General features: G+C 34.9%; 1 protein-coding gene across 3 annotated transcripts in view; it reads left to right on the top strand.

Moving 5' to 3' along the window:
* Positions 1-21,268, top strand: part of LOC137624494 (mpv17-like protein) — a 76,078-nt gene that overhangs the window by 27,143 nt on the left and 27,667 nt on the right. Inside the window, exons 1-3 of one of the 3 annotated variants that reach the window (XM_068355294.1) lie at positions 13,562-13,697; positions 19,788-20,137; positions 20,706-20,803. In XM_068355294.1, the coding sequence (XP_068211395.1) occupies positions 20,012-20,137; positions 20,706-20,803 (224 nt within the window). In that variant the 5' untranslated portion in view covers positions 13,562-13,697; positions 19,788-20,011. Of the gene's footprint in view, positions 1-13,561; positions 13,698-14,043; positions 14,147-19,787; positions 20,138-20,705; positions 20,804-21,268 lie in introns of those variants that run through there. The other 2 variants (XM_068355295.1, XM_068355293.1) reach the window with 2 other exon arrangements.

The following is a 21,268-nucleotide window of genomic DNA, read 5'->3' as shown; positions in this document are numbered from 1 at the left end:
CTGAAGTAGTGTACGCGACCTGTAAACAATGACTGCTGAATATTTAATTAGATATGAACACACGCAGGTAGATTCGTCAACACCCCCCCTTTCCATACCTAACTACAACACGGCAGTTTAAGCAATTTGTGGGAAATTATGGTTTACGTACCTATCGGGGTACACGGTACATTCTTTCACCAGGGTATGGCTACTTACTACTTATCTCCCCTCACCCAGAATGACGAAGAGGGACCAACTCGTCTTACATCTGGCAATGCTGCTCAGCGTGACTATATATATATATATATATATATATATATATATATATATGTGTGTGTGTGTGTGTGTGTGTGTGTGTGTGTGTGTGTGTGTGTGTGTGTGTGTGTGTAAAGCCAGACACGTTGTTCTTTTTCTTTTTTTTTTATATAGGGGAGATTGTCACACAAGCTTCATTGAATGTATTTTTGTAATTGAAGTATTGATGTAAATTGAACCATTTTAGGTAAAAATAGAACAAAAGTAACACAGAAGTTAAAGAAAAATATAACAAATTTTATTATCTTTTTTACTTGAAAGTCCTTATTGCCATTATCATACATCATCCCGCGTCCTTCTTCACTTGAAAAAGGCATCACTATAAAATGCTTTAATTGAAAGCACATTTTGTAATTGGTCTAATATATTTTTTTTTCTGTTACACGCAGTAGTTTGGTTCAATTATGCATGTTTTCACCACTGCATTTATTTTTTCTGTATTTGTCCTCAATTAAGGTTACATAGTTATTCCTTTTTAATTTTCATAACAGCCTGTTTGATAATAACATTAATGACACGAATAGTAATTATATATGTTCAAGATAATTAGTCTCACAATAATGAAATACTAATCGTTGTATTAATTTCGTAATGTTATGAGACTTCATCACGCTTAGAGAGAGAGAGAGAGAGAGAGAGAGAGAGAGAGAGAGAGAGAGAGAGAGAGAGAGAGAGAGAGAGAGAATCCTGCGTTCTGACATGAGAAAAGTTGTTGCCAGAGGATTGATGATGTCCTTTTTTCGGTTTGTTTATTTCTAGGGACCGATGGTATGGCAAGTCACGTTGTAAGGTGTGACACAATATTGATTTAGAGTCTCTCTCTCTCTCTCTCTCTCTCTCTCTCTCTCTCTCTCTCTCTCTCTCTCTCTCTCTCTATATATATATATATATATATATATATATATATATATATATATTGTATACCATATAAATATATACAATATATACAGTATATATGTCTATATATACTTTATATTTGTATATATATATATATATATATATATATATATATATATATATATATAATCATCATCATCTCCTCCTGCGCCTATTGTCGTGACAAAGGGCCTCAGTTAGATTTCGCCGATCGTCTCTATCTTGACCTTTTAAATCAATACTTCTCCATTCATCATCTACTCCACGCTTCATAGTCCTCAGCCATGTAGATCTGGGTCTTCCAACTCTTCTAGTGCCTTGTGGAGCCCAGTTGAAGGTTTGGTGAACTAATCTCTCTTGGGGAGTGTGAAGAGCATGCCCAAACCATCTCCATCTACCTCTCACCATTATCTCATCCACATATGACACTCGTGTAATCTCTCTTATAGTTTCATTTGTAATCCTGTCCTGTCAATTAACTCCCAATATTCTTCTGAGGGCTTTGTTCTCAAATCTACAAAATCTGTTGGATATTGTTTCATTGTCATACCACGACTCATATCCATACAGTAACACCGAGATTTTTATGTGTAATTTCAGGTGATTTGATTTCCAAATTTCATTTAACCTAGCCATTGACTGATTTTTTTTTTTTTTTTTAATTTTCAATATTTCATTAAACTCCAATTCTAAAGACCCTGAGATCGTAGCTCCTAAATATTTGAATGATTCTACCTCATTAATTCTTTCTCCTTCCAATGATATTTCATCTTCCATTGCATGTTCCGTTTTCATCATCTCTGTCTTTCTTCTATTTATCTTGAGCCCAACCTTCTGTGGTATTTCATGCATTCTGGTAAGCAAGCATTGCAAATCCTATGGTGTTTGCTAATAAGGACAGCGTCATCGACATACTCTACATCAGTTAATATCCTATTACAAATCCAGTGCAATCCTTCTCCACCATCTCCAATTTGTTAGAGCAAACTATAGTATTATTATTATTATTATTATTATTATTATTATTATTATTAGCCAAGCTACATCCCTAGTTGGAAAAGCAAGATGCTATAAGCCCAAGGGCTCCAATAGGGAAAAATAGCCCAGTGAGGAAAGGAGATAAGGAAATAAATAAATGATGAGAATAAATTAACAACATATCATTCTAAAAACAGTAACAGCGTCAAAACAGATATGTCCTATATAAACTATTAACATCATCAAAAACAGATATGTCATATATAAACAATAAAAAGACTCATGTCAGCCTGATCAACATAAAAACATTTGCTCCAACTTTGAACTTTTTAAGTTCTACTGATTCAACTACCCGATTAGGAAGATCATTCCACAACTTGGTAACAGCTGGAATAAAACTTCTAGAATACTGTGTAGTATTGAGCCTCATGATGGAGAAGGCTTGGCTATTAGAGTTAACTGCCTGCCTAGAGGATGTTCTAACAACATGTAATGAAAAGAAATGGGCGTGGGCAGGACGTATAATGAGAATGACAGGAAATTGAATGACATTAAAGAATAACAGAAAGGGTCCATAGAGATTGCTAAAGAAGCAGGGAAGGAAGAGAAGACGGTGGATTAACTAACTAAGAAAATTTGCTGGTATAGAATGACATAGAAAGACCATAAAGTGACGTGAGATGAAGGACACGTTATCATTAATACTAGCTCCAACCTACAGCCCTAGTAGGAAAAGCAAGATGATGTAAGCCCAAGGGTTTCAGCAAGGAAAAATAGCCCAGGAAGGAAAGGAAACATGGAAATTAAAGAAATTACAAGAGAAGTAATGAACAATTAAAATATAATATTTCAAGAACAATAACATTAGGATAGGTCTTTCATATATAAATTATAGAAACTTAAAAAACAAGAGGAAGAGAAATAAGATACTGTAGAATAGTGTGCCTGAGTGTACCCTCAAGCAAGAGAACTCTACCCAAGGACACTGGAAGACCAAGGTACTGTGGTCATCCTTACAAACAGGAAAGTAGCAAGTGAACACACAGTGAAGTAGTATATATATATATATATATATATATATATATATATATATATATATATATATATATATATGTGTGTGTGTGTGCGTGTGTGTGTATGTACTGTGTATATTTATATATATTCATATATATATATATGCCATATAATATATATACTGTATATATATATATATATATATATACAGTGTATATATATATATATATATATATATATATATATACAGTATATATATATATATATATACATATATACATATATACATATATATATACATATATACATATATACATATATACATATATACAGTATATATATATATATATATATATATATATATATATATTATATATATATATGTCAACTACATCACTGTAATTCTTCACTGGCTACTGGCTACTTTCCTGTATTGACTCTGGTAGGCAGCACAGCCGTTGTCACAGCGGGACCAACAGGAAATGCTTAGTTTAGAGCCATTTTAAGATCAGGATAGAAATTGTGTCCCTCATTCCCGCAAGTCCTTTTTGCACGGTCTAAAATCCTTTTCAGCTTTGCCATGTGTGCGATCTTTATTGGTGGTGGTGTAAGAAGTAGGCTACATTCAGTAGTAGTAGTGTTACTTGAAAATATCTTACAAATTGCAGTTGGTTTTATATATCAAATATCTGTTTTGATGTTGTTGGTTTTATATATCAAATATCTGTTTTGATGTTGTTAATGTTTTTGAAATGTTTTATTTTGATTTTTCATTACTTCTTATATCGTTCATTTATTTCCTTATTTCCTTTCCTCACTGGGCTATTTTCCCCTGTTGGAGCCCTTTGGATTATAGCATCTTGCTTTATCAACTATCAGTGTAGCTTAGCTAGTTATAATAATAATAACAATAATAATAATAATAATAACAATAATAATAGTATAGTGGTTTTATGCTCACATTTGTTTATCATTTATCATTTTATCTTGATTTATTTGTTATTCTCGCTGTGTTTGCTTCTGTGTTTATGTAAAGATGTTCTAGCTTTTGCTACTGGCTGTTAGACCTCCACCATTTGAATGTTTGCATGTTTTCAATAATAATAATAATAATATGTCACTGATGATACTAATAGTACCATTAACAGACGCATTAGGGAGATTAAAAAATGAAGTGGCAAAATCTTCGATTGCTACTCTAGGCGGGAATCTGTGTGGTTTGGAATCTTGTTTCATTCTCGTAACAAAGCATAAAGTTTTTTTTTAAAGGTGCCAACATTATTTACTAGTTCATACCTTTGTTACGTGTACTAACAACTTACATAGATTTAATTATTTCGATATTGGTACTAGGACAACTATATGGGGCCCCTACCTTTGGAACATGTAAATGAACTAAATAGATTACTTCGAGAACCTAGATAGTTTTTATTTTTTCTTTTTTTATGAAAACTCAGTCTAGAGTATGCGACCCGTCAAAAGTGACAGCTGAATATTTAGGTAGGTGTGACCACACAGAGAGATTCGACCCTTCCTATACCCTCCCCCTTTTCTAACTACAAACCCTCTCACCAGCGTATGACTACTTCCTACCCTCCCTACCCGAACTACGAAGAGAGACTGAGTAGTTATACATCTGTAAGTGCTGCTGAGCGTGACCGAATATATATATATATATATATATATATATATATATATATATATATATATATATATGTATGTATGTTTATATTTATGTATATATATACACACATACACCGTATATATATATCATTACCTATGCCTATTGACTCGAAGGGCCTCAATAAGATTTCGCCAGTCGTCTCTATTTTGAGCTTTTAAATCAACACTTCTCTATTCATCAGCTTTTATTTCACGCTTCATAGTCCTTGGCCATGTAGGCCTTGGTCTTCCAGCTCTAGGCACTAGAAGAGTTCCTGTCATGTAGGTTTAAGTAATTGTTAGTAAATTACGTAAGATTTCCGGTGTTCATTTAATTGTATTTTTCATTCAAGTCAGTATATGTAAATTTACGTTATTTTCAAGAATTCACTTTTTTTCACGTATTTTGCTGTGAAATCTTATGTAATCTGTCTAAGTATGATGTACGAACCATACGAGGTATGAACGAGGGCTTATGTAATTTTTTTATGAGGTATTGTGTCCTGTTATATTTCCATGTCGTTGGAATGTTCTTGAAAACTCCAAAGTTAACTTTGTCTTTTTTATTTGTTTCGAGAGGGTAGGTGGGCAGAGTTATCTGAGAGAATGTTGCCTCACTTGTGCGTTGGTATTCGTCTGATACTTGATCGTTGGCAATTTTGACGCCGCTAGGCCTGGCCCCAAGCTTCTAGACCCTCTGACCTAGAATAATTAAGTCAATATATATACGCCCACAGGAATGCATAGCAGCAAAAGAGATCCAGCCTATCCCATTGTAAGAGCCAAAGTTTGCCTCTCTCTCTCGCAAGTGCCTCAAGTCTGTGCCCTCCAAAGTGAATAAGTTTTTACCCAACATGTATCGTGTATAGTGTGTTCAGACATTGATAAAGCAATTGAAAATATTTCAAGTGTAACGTATTAATATAAATATGTGTGTAATATAAATTTTTGTAACTGGCCCTGTGAGTTTAGGTTAAAATAGTAAAGTGTATTCTGCCTATCTGTTTGATTACCTCGTCAGTCAAAACACGTAATTGTATTAATTACTTTTATGTAAATTTCATTTAGTATTTCCTCTTAAGAGCGTTAAGGTGTTAACTATTTTCATTATTTATCAAGATTAAATATCTGTGTAAAATTTAATTTCCAGTGAAACAAGTGATTATATAATTTTCAGAGTGTAATATTTTCTTTTCTTAGTCTAGAGTTTTGTTCAGATTTAATATTTCGAGTGATTCATTTTGATATTTTTTTTTGTATGAATGTTATAAATATTTATAGAATGTATTTATTTTTGTAAAGTGCGTATTATTTCGTTCACCAGTATTTCTTACAGAGCTCTCTCGTAATCCCTGACTAAGAATCGAAGTAAGAGGTTGTTTTGAATAGGTGTTAATAAATAATTACCAAGTTAGTTTTGAATGTACGTAAGAGACCTATGGATATTCATTGTTTTTTATATATATATTGCCATCTGGGAGTTGCATAATTTATCTGAGCTCTGGTATTATTCAAGTGTAACAGATTTATGTAAAAACAACAGGTTAGTGTGGAACTCGGGAGGTTGTGTAATTTGCCACCCGTAATATATATATATATATATATATATATATATATATATATATATATATATATATATATATATATATATATATTTTTGGTGCCCAGACCTGGGACCATAATATATATATATATATATATATATATATATATATATATATATATATATATGTATATATATATATGTATATATATATATATATATATATATATATATATATATATATGTGTGTGTGTGTGTGTGTGTGTGTGTGTGTGTATGTGTATGTATAGTTCAAATTCCAAGTAAGTAAAGTTCATGTTCAATTAACAGATATGTCTCTACGTCGTATTATACGAACCAACACTCGATAAAATATACTTTACTTGCAGTTGTCATAAAAATTAACAAGACGTTGAATTTCTTATGTCCATAAGTCAAAACATTTGTAAGAAAAAAAGAAGACATTAATAGGGATTCCTTCTTTTGTTTTGTAAATGCAAAAATCGCCGGCTAACAAATCTAACTACAAATAATAATTCTTTTTTCAACTATATCTAAGTGTTCAGCCTACAAAGGATAAGAATTATCTCAATAGAAAGTTCCAGAAACCGATTGTATCAGAATATTTTTATTGCTCCTGTGGATACCATGACTATAACAATTAAAGAACAAACTGCTTAGTCCAACATGATCAGTACTGGGCAGAGGGCACGTTCATAATGAAGCAGAGTGGGGGAGCTGAATGAACAATATTAGATTATATGGTTAATGCTAGAAATGTTTGTAATGTGGTACCTCAAAAATTAAAAACAGACATATCAATTTTATAATTCCAGACACATACAGATAGTATGTTACAAATTGAAATGCCAAGTACCTTAGAGACCTACTTTGCGGATGAATATGAAATGGTAATTGCTAAGTGATATAGCCAAGCCTAAAGTACGGTAGGGTACGGAATTTGGCCCATTTTCCCGTACCTGAATCTCACGGTACCGTACTTTGGCAAGATTACTGTAAGGTGATTCCGTACTGTACCTTCAGACTAAATATCAATCGTACCGCACTGTACCGTACGGTACCTTACCGTAATCCCAGACTTGCTTGTGGAGCCCAGACGGCTGCTCAATTGAAAGGTTAGGTAACTAATCTCTCTTGGGAAGTGCGAAAAGCATGCCCAAACCATATGCATCTACCCCTAACCATGATCTCATCCACATAATTATGGCACTCGAGTAATCTCTCTTATAGTTTCATTTCTAATCCTGCCCTGCCATAAACTCCTAATATCCTTCCAAGGGCTTTGTTCTCAAATCTAAAAAATCTGTTCGATATTGTTTCATTGTCATACCACGACTCATGTCCATACAGTAACACTGGCTCATTAAACTGATATGTAGCTTAATTTTTATATGTAATTTCAGGCGATTTGATTTCAAAATTTTACTTATATATATATATATATATATATATATATATATATATATATATATATATATATATGTATATATATAGCTGACAATTGCTTTTTTATTATATAAGGAAGATACCACAAACTGAAATTATAAGCCAAAATTGACTATGCAAGAAGCCGTTTCTAGTCCTAGTATACTAGTATTCAAAAACAGATTTCCACGTAATGATTTTTCAACAATTAGGGGTCATTATTACTTAGTATGACAGTAAAAGGTTTAAAACTTCTTATCCCCATCGATATTTCTATCATGCCCACATTTATTTTTGAAGGCCGCTATATGAGCCATCATGCCATCATTCTGATTCTAATATTTAGATTTATTCTTTGGCTGATTCCAGTGTCATGTGCATTGAATAATTCCATTGACTTTTTTTCATCAATGTAACTGTTAATTGTCCACCGGCTGAAAAAAACAGCCTATACTTTAACTATTAACTAATTTATATTTTAGAAAAAAAAAAAAAAAAAAAACTGCAAGATTATGGTTGCGTTTTCAGACGCACGTATTTTCATAGAAAATTTCGTTGTCCTTGGAACTGAAGTAGCGTTCACTGTGACATCTAGTGATTGGTGTAGAGAAATTTTGTTTAAGTATGTTCACGAAATTTTAAGTACAAATGATAGGCTAGCAATGATGAAAATGAAAGATGTTAAGGAATGCGGAAGTGGATACATAGAAACTAATATGCATTTGGTATATTTCTGTCCTTTGGTTAAGAATTTGTTGTCCTGGGTATTCGAGTTGCTTAGAAAATGCTGTAAATGGAAAACTAATAACAGGTTAAGGATTATAAAACTAAATTTCGAAGCTAACTCAAAAATGGATGGAAATACAGCAATGGTAATAATAGCAGATTTTATTTCAAGTATCTGGATGGCAAGACAATTGAGAATAAGTGATGACCAGCAAATTATTAAGTATATAAAGAATAAACTGTTAAATACATTTAATGTAAATATGATTCGATATAAGAATCATGTTAAAAATATTTTCACAAATCAGTATGTTTCTAACTTAAAACATTTAGAAAAATAATAAAATTGTAATTTTTTATAATCTAATAGATATTATAATGTATATACAAAACTTTAAAATATAATTTGTAAATGAATTTTTCTTGATAAAAGAAAGAAAAAATATAATTTAATAAAATGTAACTGTATTTTCATAATAAAAGGTAAAAAAAGTGATTGGTAAAAGAAACATCTCAGGAATGTTGTTCTTAAACACCAATAGATGGCATCAGGACTTACTTTTTTTCAAAGCAAAAGCAATTCCATCGTCCTTGTGTTTGAAAAAGTGCTCTCAATGGCCATCTATTGATTTCCAAAAGAACCACTTCTTGTGTATTCGTAACTCTCTACAGATGGCATCAAAATTCACTTTTCTAAAGCAAAACCAATTCCCTGATCCTTGATTATGAAAGATGTTTTCACTAGATGATACCAGAAGTAACTTCTGAATGGTAAATATTATCTAACTTGAAAATTTCTTCAGCATGTCCAGCTATAGTGAGAGTTAAGTGAATATCAATATATTTGTTTTTAGTTGCTATTAGTTGGCACTAGAAACCATTTATATAATCATAGTTCTGAAGACAATGAAAATTTTGCTGTCTTGATATCACTATCAAGTAAATCATCATCATCTCCTCCTACACTTATTGACTTAAAGGGACTCGATTAGATTTTGCCATTCATCACTATCCAGAGCTTTAATGTCAATACTTCTCCATTCATCATCTCTTCACGATTCATAGTCCTCATCCATGTAGACCTGGGTCTTCCAACCCTTCTAGTACCTTGTGGAGCCTAGTTGAAAATTTGGAAAACTAATCTCTCTTGGAGAGTGCAAAAAGCATGCCCAAACCATCTCCATCTACCCCTCATTATGATCTCATCCACATGTAGCACTCTAGTAATTTCTCTTATAGTTTCATTTCTATTCCTGTCCTGTCATTTAACCTCCAATATTCTTTTGAGGGCTTTGTTCTCAAATCTACAAAATCTGTTGGATATTGTTTCATTGTCATACCATGACTCCTGTCTCACTAAATTGAAATATAGCCTGATTTTTGTATGTAAATTTAGGCGATTTGATTTCCAAATTTTATTTAACCTAGCCATTGTCTGATTTTTTTATTATCTTTCATTAAACTCTAATTCTAAAAACCCTATATTAGAGATCATAGTTCATAAATGTCTAAATGATTTTACCTCATAAATCCTTTCTCTTTCCAATGATATTTTATCTAACCATGCATGTTCCATTTCTTCTATTTATTTTGAGCCCAACCTCATGTGATATTTCATGCATTCTGGTAAGCAAGCATTGCAAATCCTGTGGTGTTCTGCTAATAAGGATAGCGTCATTAGCATACACTAGGTCAGCTAACTTCCTATTACCAATCCAGTCCAATCCTTCTCCACCATCTCCAACTGTTCTCTGCATTACAAAATCCGTGAGGAGGATAAACAGCATAGGTGACAACACAATCCCTAGGAGTACCCCCACAGTTCACTTGAAATTCATTTGACAGGACTCCACTAACATTAACTTTGCACTTGCTATGCTCTAGTGAATACCAAAAGAATTTTATTTCTTAGCTTTATTAACTATTTTATCATTCTCTTGAATGAGAGAAAAAAAAATCTTTTAATGTGCGACCACCTTGTAAATGTTAGGTGATCAAGTATTTCTTAATTATCTTGTTTAGGTTTGGCAATTTAGTTTTTTCATTTTTTCTACATTGATCATCATGTTATAATCTTCATTCTATTTTCACTAAGGAAAATCTGCCAAAGTTCTCGAACAATTCTACATAAAAAATGGATAAGTAAAGAAAATGAAAGAGAGAACCTATTATCAATGTTTTTCAATTCCATAGGATCATTTATAGTCTAATTCATAAGAGGTTGGCAACTTCGGCACCTGGAATTAAATGTAAAGTAATATGGACAAGCAGTTCTCTCTCGTTCAAGCTTTACACATTGTTTAAAGGATGACAAATTGTTGTCAGCATGAAAGGTGTATATTACATAAACCTGCTTTTAAGACTATATCATACATGTACTCTTTATCAGTGTTCCTTAGGCTTGGTACAGAGACATCAACCCTGAGGAAAACTGATGAGAATAAGATGCATGTAGTAATTAGAAGAATGCTTAGGTGGACGTCTGGAGTGACAAAAAGTGACAAGAGAGGTTGGAATTCGGAATGACTATATGAGAGGACCAACAAGGGTTTTGGAAATATCAAGGAAAGTGTTCTCTAGCCTTGGGTAGTGCCATATCCTCTGAATCATGGTCTTCCACTGTCTTGGGTTAAAGTTCTCTTGCTTGAGGGTGCACTCTGGCTCACTATTCTATCTTATTACTCATCCTTTTGTTTTGTTAAAGTTTTTATAATTTATATATTTGTTTTATTGATACTCTTCTTAAAATATTATATTTCCCTATTTTTCATGGTTTCCTTTCCTCACTGGGTTATTTTCCCTGTTGGAGTCCCTGGGCTTATAGCATCCTACTTTTCCAACTAGTGTTGTAGTTTAGCAAGTAATAATAATAATATGAACTAATATTGAGGAGAGAAGAGGATCATGTAGGGAGGCAGCATACTATGGAAATTGAAGTGAGAGAGAGAGAGAGAGAGAGAGAGAGAGAGAGAGAGAGAGAGAGAGAGAGAGAGAGAGAGAGAGAGAGAGAGAGAAGAATTAATGAAGCAAGGATAAAAATAGATGGAAAAGGTCCATTTGAAACGATGGCACCATATAGAGATGGAAATAAACAGAAGAAGATCCTTCTTAAAATGTGGATGAGCATTAATTCCAATAAACACGAAGGAATGCAGACGAATCTGTAATATGAAAGTCATTTTTGCACACTTAAGCTTGTGGAATTCTACTCTGTATCAGTCACATTTTCACATATAAAAAACTGGTTATGTTAATATATTTTCACATAAAAAACTGGATATGTTCCTACGTATGTTCTTTTGCCTCTGAGCATCATGTTTCCCTGTGATTTTTACGCTATATATATATATATATATATATATATATATATATATATATATATATATATATATATATATATATATATATATATATATACTGTATGTGATGTAATTAGATTTGTATAAGCAGTATCTGGCTATTATCAAACAGTACATCAACTTACTCTTACCAACTTCATTATCAAAATGATATAATACGGCTCTATAATAAAATTATGGGAGACATAAACCTGTAGGCCTACTTTTAGCTATTTAAACCTACTCATTTCTAGAATAAAACCGCATGAATTTGTTTGATTGCATTATAGACAATACGTTATGTATTTACATAGAATTCAGTTATCCTTGGGACTGAAGTAGCGTTCACTGTGACATCTAGTGATTGGTGAAAGAAGCATCTCACGTAAAAGCAAAAGCAATTCCATCGTCCTTGTGTTTGAAAAAGTGCTCACATTCGCCATCTAGTGATTTCCAAAAGAACCACTTCATATGTGTTCGTAACCACCAATAGATGGCATCAAGATTCACTTTTCTAAAGCAAAACCAACTCTCTGATCCTTGAATTTGAAAGAGGTGCTCACTAGATGGCATCAGAAGTAACTTCTCAATGGTAAATAAAATTACCCTATTGAAAATGTCTATATCATGGCAACTTATAGTGAGAGTTAAGTGAATGACATTTATTTTTAACCGCTATTCGATGGCCTCGGAAATTACTTTTATAATCGCAACAACAATTTCCTTGTCATTGGATCTGTGGCTTGATCTCACTATTTTGAGAATACCAAAATAATTTTATTTCTTTAGTTATAACAATTCTACCATTTCCTTGATTGAGAAAAAAACCTTTCTATGTAACCATCGAGTAAATGTTAGAAGTATTTCTCAATTATTTATTTTAGTGTTTAGTAATGTCAATATATTTTTTCTACATTGATTATCATGTTATTTTTTTTTATTTTGCATACATTGGTAAAAAAATCTGTAAAAGATCTTGCATACTTCTACATCGAAAAATGACTAAGAGTAATGAAAGGAATGAGAGAGAAACATTTGTCAATATTTTTCACTTCCAAGGGATTATTTATTGATTCATAAGAGATTGTGGATATTTGCACTGGGAATATGTAAAGTAACTTTTATAGTCAGTTCTGCTTAATTCGAGCTTAATCCTATATTCCCATTGTTTAATGGACGACTACCCGATGGCAACATGAAAGGTGTATGTTACTAATTGTTTCTGAGACAATATTATACACCCTTCTCAAAAAGAGGATGTCCATTTAATCCAGTAAATAGGAATGGAGATGAATCTGCAGCGTCAAGTAAGTTTGACACACCAAGCTTGTGTCAATCTGTTTGTCACATTATTATATTAAAAAAAAAATGTTCGGATATGTTCCTATACATCAAAGATAATGTGCTTAGATGTGTATAATTAGTACCTGGCTATTATCAAACAGTACACCAGCTTGTTCTTACGACTTAATTATTAAAATTATACAATTTTACTTTGTTCTAAACAAATTATTGGCAAAGTAAATCAGGAGTATACTTTAAGAATTCAATGCGTAGTTTTCAAAATTGACCGGAGCATGTGCTAAAAAAATATTTACCGGAACATGTACCACCGCTTATATAGTGATGAATTGTCTTTTTCATCCTTGATTCTGAAAATGTTTCGGACTGGAACGAACGTCATTATATCATTAGTCCGCGAAAGTGAACGACGTATGTTGGCCGAATTCAAATTAAGATTGATCAATCTTGTAGGGCCATGATAAGTGATATAGAATCCAGTATTACGTAATTCTTGTTTCTCTAGATCAAGCTAGGTAAGTAGTATAATGGCTTTAATATCGCAAGCTTATTGTTAGTTTTAAAACCCAATAGGTGAATTGGACCAGTGAACATGTGAATTAGTGTAATGATAGAATATACGATCGAATTAACCCCTAAAGATTAAATCTTCGTGACGTCATAATTATGGTTCCTTCGGGGCTAGTTCTCTATACTAATAGCGAATGTAATTATGACAAATAGTACATAATAGCCTCTATTATCATTAAGTATATTTAAACGGTAATATGAACATTTGATATATATGATCTTGGTACTTTTATAATAGTAACATATTTCCGTAATCATAAGAGCGGCAGTAGAACGCCACTGAGCAAAAGGACTAGTCTGTAAAGAACGACACTGATAAATATGCCGGAGTTTTCGTCTGCATTTCATGACTGCTGCATGACGAAAATGTAACACACTGCCAGAAATAAGCTATGTAAGTATTATTATGAAGTGGTTTGTTGGTAAAATATTGCCGAACTGGTCAAGCGAGAGCTCAAAGCTTTTATATGATCGGGACAGATTCCCTAAACCTGTCTTATATATGTCTGCTTTAGTGTCAAGATTTTCTGCATTGCCGTAAATTCGTATTGATCAGTTGGTCAAATTAGTGGATCCTGGTCAAACCTAACAGACGAGTAATTTGCTCTCCCCAGATGTTACTTGTGCTTGTAATGCTATCTTCAACATTGTTTATATCTTTTTAAAATTGTTGAAATCTTGTTCAAATAGTTAAATACGATTTGATACTTTTTGTTGAGTGGTCTTATAGTATGGTTTTGACAATCTAGACAGACTAGGTCGTTTTATTCTCCAAATACTTTAAACAGCTGAAGTGGCCTTGCTCCCCTAACAGCTGAAGTGGCCTTGCTCCCCTAACAGCTGAAGTGGCCTTGCTCCCCTAACAGCTGAAACTGCCTGACACCCCTAACAGCTGAAACTGCCTGACACCCCTAACAGCTGAAACTGCCTGACACCCCTTACAGCTGAAACTGCCTGACACCCCTTACAGCTGAAACTGCCTGACACCCCTTACAGCTGAAACTGCCTGACACCCCTAACAGCTGAAACTGCCTGACACCCCTAACAGCTGAAACTGCCTGACACCCCTAACAGCTGAAACTGCCTGACACCCCTAACAGCTGAAACTGCCTGACACCCCTAACAGCTTAAGCTGCCTGCCCCCCCCCCCCCCAACACCTAAAGCTGCCTGCCCCCCCACACCTAAAGCTGCCTGCCCCCCCCCCCCAACACCTAAAGCTGCCTGCCCCCCCACACCTAAAGCTGCCTGCTCCCCCCCCAACACCTAAAGCTGCCTGCTCCCCCCCCAACACCTAAAGCTGCCTGCTCCCCCCCAACACCTGAAGCTGCCTGCTCCCCTCCAACACCTAAAGCTGCCTGCCCCCCCCCCCTTAACAGCTGTTGCTGCCTGGCACCCCTAACAGCTGTAGCTGCCTGGCACCCCTAACAGCTGTAGCTGCCTGGCACCCCTAACAGCTGAAGTTGCCTGACACCCCTAACAGCTGAAGCTGCCTGGCACCCCTAACAGCTGAAGCTGCCTGGCACCCCTAACAGCTGAAGCTGCCTGGCACCCCTAACAGCTGAAGCTGCCTGGCACCCCTAACAGCTGAAGCTGCCTGGCACCCCTAACAGCTGAAGCTGCCTGGCACCCCTAACAGCTGAAGTTGCCTGACACCCCTAACAGCTGAAGTTGCCTGACACCCCTAACACCTGAAACTGCCTGGTACCCCTAACAGCTGAAGCTGTGGTAAAATTATAGTTATGGTTGGAACAACATTTTGAACAAAGTTTTTCCTGTAAATAATGTGCCTTCACTTAATTTGACCTTTATTTCAACAGAAAATAAACTGGAAACCCGTTAGACTGTCTAAGAACGGGGATATTTTTTAGAAATGAATGATTTTTGCTCTGCCATGTGCTCGCTTTGCTGGCAGAAATAGAAAAACATTAAGCTCCTATGTACTGGCAAGGTTTTTATGCTGAGCTGTGCACACTAACCCTATTGATTATTATTTCTTAGATAATGAAGTTATTATTTGCGGTGAAAATAAGCGTCGTATTTTAAAGAAAACTTTTTCTATAGGAAGCAGCTGTTTTTTAGTAGAAAAGCTTGTTCCGTTCGTAATTATAATAAAACCAAAGCTGCCTGGTACCCCTAACAGTTGAAGCTGCCTGGTACCCCTAACAGTTGAAGCTGCCTGGTACCCCTAACAGTTGAAGCTGCCTGGTACCCCTAACAGTTGAAGCTGCCTGGTACCCCTAACAGTTGAAGCTGCCTGGTACCCCTAACAGTTGAAGCTGCCTGGTACCCCTAACAGTTGAAGCTGCCTGGTACCCCTAACAGTTGAAGCTGCCTGGTACCCCTAACAGTTGAAGCTGCCTGGTACCCCTAACAGCTGAAGCTGCCTGGCACCCTTAATAGTTGAAGCTTCCTGGCACCCCTAACAGGGCATGGCACCCCGTAACAGATTAAGACACTCTTGAGAAAAATTGTCTGCTGTTTCCTGTGGTAGTTTGGACCACATCACCATAATGATGGGTAATGTTAATCAGTCCTGTGATGGGCTACGACCTGTGTCTAGTGAAGGGATTGGTCCTCTCACTCCTGGGAGTGGTTAGGTCCTCTCACTCCAGGGAGTGGTTAGGTCCTCTCACTCCTGGGAGTGGTTAGGTCCTCTCACTCCTGGGAGTGGTTAGGTCCTCTCACTCCTGGGAGTGGTTAGGTCCTCTCACTCCTGGGAGTGGTTGGGTCCTGAAACTCTTTGTTTGGTTACTACTTGTCACTCCTGTTATGGGATAGATCCTGTCACTCCCGTGAGGGGTTAGATCCTGTCACTCCTATGATTGGTTAGGTTTTGTCACTCCTGTGATGGGTTAGGTCTTACCAGTCCTGTGATGGGTTAGGTCCTGTCGCACCTGTAATGGGTTAGGCCCTGTCACTCCTGTTATGGGTTAGGTCCTATCATTCCTGTGATGGGTTAGGTCCTGTCACTCCTGTTATGGGTTGGGTCCTGTCACTCCTGTTATGGGTTAGGTCCTGTCACTCAATGTGATGGGTTAGGTCCTGTCACTCAATGTGATGGATTAGGTCCTGTCACTCAATGTGATGGGTTAGGATCCATTACTCTTGTGATTGTAAAAACCTGTCTTTTTGGAGGTATAGGCCTGTCACTTCTATAACGGGTTAGGACTGATCACTCCCGTTACCTATTATTAAGCTTTATTCCTCTTGTGGTAGGTTAGGTTGCTTTGATCCCATGATAGGTTGGGTCATGTTGCTGCTGTGACTGGCCTTGGCTCTCCTTTGATGGGCTTGGCTCTGGCATAACTTGTGACAGTTAATAATGACAGGAGAGGCCTCGTTGCATTTGTAAGTTTTGCCAGACAGGGAAGGCTGGTTAGACTGGGCCCCTCCTTTGGCTGGGTTTAGCCATGCTTTGCATCGTTAGGTGGCAGGATGGGTTCTTTAATTATTATTATCATCATTACTAGCAAAGCCGCAACCTTAGTTGGAAAAGCAAGATGCTATAAGCACAAGGGCTCCACCAGGGAAAAATAACCAAGTGGAAAAAGTAAATAAGGCAATAAATAAACTACAAGTGAACAAATTAAAATATATCTTAAGAACAGTAACACCAATAAAGTAAATCTTTTACACAACTTTAAAAAACAAGAGGATGAGGAATAAGATCGAATAATGCCAAGTGTACCCTCAACCAATAGAGCTCTACCCGAAGACGGTGCAAGACCATGGTAGAGAGGCTATGGCACTACCCAAGACTAGCAAATAATGGTTTGATTTTGGAGTGTCCTCCTCCTAGAAGAGCTGCTTACCATAGCTAAATTCTTGCCTGACAGTCCTATCTTAAGTAACAAATTTCCTAAATTATTGCATAATGCAGTAATTAAAAGTGAATTATTTGTATGAAGCTCATTGGATTAATTTTTTCAAAAGAACCTTGTTGAACGAAAATGGAAAAGGACAGAGAATTTAGTAGATAATTATGCTGTAGATTTTTTTTTTTACCAAGTGACCTATATTAGAGAACTGATTAAGTGTAATATAGTGTCTTATTGAGAAAGTTATTTAAGTATTATTGTAGAGGGTTTTTAGGTATAGTAGAATTTTATAGCTGGTCAAAAATGAGCCAGAAAAGCTCTCCTAAGACAGACTTAATGTATACAGGAGTTTAAGGTTATGATTTTATGTGATTGCTGTAAATTCTTACAATATTCATTTGTTAAAATTCAATAAACAATTATTAATGTAATACTGTACGGGGCTGTTATCCTATTTATCAGTTTTTATCATTTTATATTGTGAAAACTATGTTGAGAAAAGTACTGTATGCAGTTACACGGGAGTCAAGTTTGGGTATTTTAACCAATTACTGAAGGAGTAATGTCAAAATTGTGGCAGTAGGCAATGTTATATTCATGAAAGGGTAGGTTATATCGAGGACTAGTGAGGTGTAGGCTAGGCGACATTGCTGTATGCACAAAGGTGGCAGGTAAAGCTTCTTTCCCCACCAGTGGGATGCAGGTAAGGACTCGTCTTAGCTTGGAGTGAGGCTAGTATACAAGTTACAGTATCTACTAGAAAGATAAAAGAGTTTGGTACCCCCATGATGTTTTAGTAGGGTTACTGGTAGTGTACAATCTACTTGGTACATGCTTCATCATTACTTACCACCTTTGTTACCTGCTGGTATCTTTCTTGTGTATTTTTGTCAACCCCAGATTTTAGAGATTTTATCTTTATAATAGTGATATACTGTACATACAATATACAGTACTGTAATCCTTTCATTTTACTATGGTTTGAATGATTGAATTTTACATGCAGTTCTCTTTTGGTTAGATATGCATTTCACAGTACTGTACTGTCAATCATATTTGTTTGTAATAACTTTCCTTTCTTGAAATCTTTTGCTACGTATCTCTACTTTATTGTAGTGAAGCATTTTAAGGTAAAGCATTTATTTGACTGTATTGGGAAATAAAGAGGTTTTAAACTGCTTCACAAACTTGATAGCTTAGTAATGTGTTATCTTGTGGTGTTTTTTGTTGCCTTGTGTCAATAAAGCTATATATCAGGCTAAGCATAGCCAAAGGTTTTGGGTAGATTACATTAGGCAAGTAGTTGACCATGCAAATTCAGTGCAAATATCCTTTTTGTTTACCCCATTGTTCATTTTCAAATACAGTGGTGATATTTTGTGTGCTGTACTGAATTCAGTGGCAAGTTGTATGCCTATAGTTACTACAGATATATTGTTCATGCTAATTTGTATTTGTTTTTATAGACTTTGTATAGTCACATATGATAGGCTGTTACGTGGTAATGTCTGATTTATCATTAATCAAGCTAATACGAAATACTACCGAAGTACCTGTATTCAAATTTTTTTTCCCATGCCCGTACCTCTAATGCCTATTGGAGGTTAGGGAAAGGCAGTTTCTGGGGTGGGAGGAAATATCAACTTTGTTGAAATAAATTAACAGGATGATGGAAAATGTGGGAAACTTTATGCTTTGTATTAGAGAAAAAATTCCAATAATAAGGCAAATGCTAACTTAATCTGGAGTGCTGCACTTACTGAGAGCTCCCTTAGACTGTACCTCCTTAATCTTGAGAAAAATGCAAAGAAAAGACATATAAAGGATACAAATTAATGTAACCTAACCTAATACAGTATGTACAGTAGTGTCCTACAGAGACAATTTTTCAAAGAGATTTGTTTTATCATCGGTTGGCTTATTTCACAATTGACGCACCCTTTCCTCATCTAACTCCCATCAGACAATAGCTTACTATGATCACCATTTTGAGATTGATATTTTTTTGTTTGTAAAAATTGCATTCCGATGTTTTAACTCATTTGGAGATGATTTTGTTTTTGTCTTAAGAAATTTCATTTCTTATGTTTAAGTGTATCATAATATTTCCCCTCCTTACATTGTTAGATTGCAGACTTGTTTTTAATTATACAATGACATTTAGTAGCTCGTCATTTGTGTAAAAACAATTAAATACAGTAGATATATTTTTACAGGTGCCAGTGACATCAAGGGAATAAATATCAATTGCTCAACTAAGTACAAAAGATGAAACTTTTCTAGTCAGATGATGTTTACCAAGGTATACCGAAGAGGACAAGATGAATGCACTGCAGTAGCTACTTTGAACTTCTAAAGAGTTTAGTTGCCAAAGAAGTGGAAGGAAATAACTTGTCAAAACACAAAAGTCAAGTACAGTATTAGAAGAACACCCCCTAAGATGCAGGCTTTTAGAGCATTACGAGCCTCAGTGGCCAAGCGGCCTATTGTTGGTAATGTTGTCGTTTATGGCACGCTGTATACAGGAGCTGAATTCTTCCAGCAAACAATGAACAACAAAATTATGGTAAGTTATTCTTGAATTGTTGAGGGACTTGATGTTTAGTCTTTTGGCGATTGACATCAATATTCATAAATATTGTAATAGGGTTAAATTTTCCTCCTAATTTTTCTGTATCTGTATGGTAAGTTTATATAGTTTGTCTCAATTTGCTTAGATATTTGCAGATATACTTCTATTTCACTGTTGATAAATCAGTACGTGAATTTTAAAGGTAAAGTGAATTACACGGTTATTTTGATCAATTGATTTCTTCTCTTCAGAATGTTTACATTTTTTTCTAGATTTGCTCTCATTTTAGGTTTTTAAGTATTTCCATTTGTTAAACGACTTTTAAATGAATACTTCACAGGAATTTTGTTACTTTGATATGTTAATTTGCAGTTAAATTTTTAGTAATTTTATGTATTTTGATATAGATTATATATTTTGTGATTTTTCTTGTACGTATTTACTTCTTTCGAGCTAACTGATGCCTATGAGTTCATTTTAATCATAAAAGCTTTTGATTTACCAGCCCTACTGCTACAAGTGGGTTTAATTACTATTTTTAATTAGTCTGTATACTTTCTAGATTCCTAAAGGCTCCACTCCACAACCTTACGACACGGGAACGCTTGCTCGTTACGGCGTCATGGGAACCTGTGTCTTCCCTCATATCCTCTACCATGCGTATGATACTTATTTTGATTTCTTTTATTTTTCTCAATTAGCTTAATTTGTATTACCTTTGCTCTACCTCTTTGCTGGCTTTTTTTTTTATTTGAAGTAATGTAATACTGTATTACAATTTACCATATTGAGTCGGGTACTAATAGTCTACATGAAAGGGAAATGTGTTGGGAGCACAGATTTATCAGTGAAGGGTTGCACTGGAATCCCATTTGGAAATTTTTATCGAGCAACCCAGGTAGAGACAGTTGTGTTTTCTTTATACTCCAATTTGAAGTTTAGTAACTTATTTCTAGATAGAGCTCAGTACGTAAGGTTGTCTACTGAATTTATCCTGCTTTGCCAACACATGCACTTCCTTTTTACATTACTCCTGTTTAATAGGTAATTTACATTCGGTTGCATTATTAGGTTTCAGTGTAGTTTAAATTTGTTGGATTATTAGTTTATAATACAATGGAAATA

Source organism: Palaemon carinicauda, chromosome 31 (genome assembly GCF_036898095.1).
Source record: "Palaemon carinicauda isolate YSFRI2023 chromosome 31, ASM3689809v2, whole genome shotgun sequence".
NCBI classification, from domain to species: Eukaryota; Metazoa; Arthropoda; class Malacostraca; order Decapoda; family Palaemonidae; genus Palaemon; species Palaemon carinicauda.
Note: the sequence above shows the minus strand (reverse complement) of the source record. Positions and strands in the feature narration are given on the sequence as shown.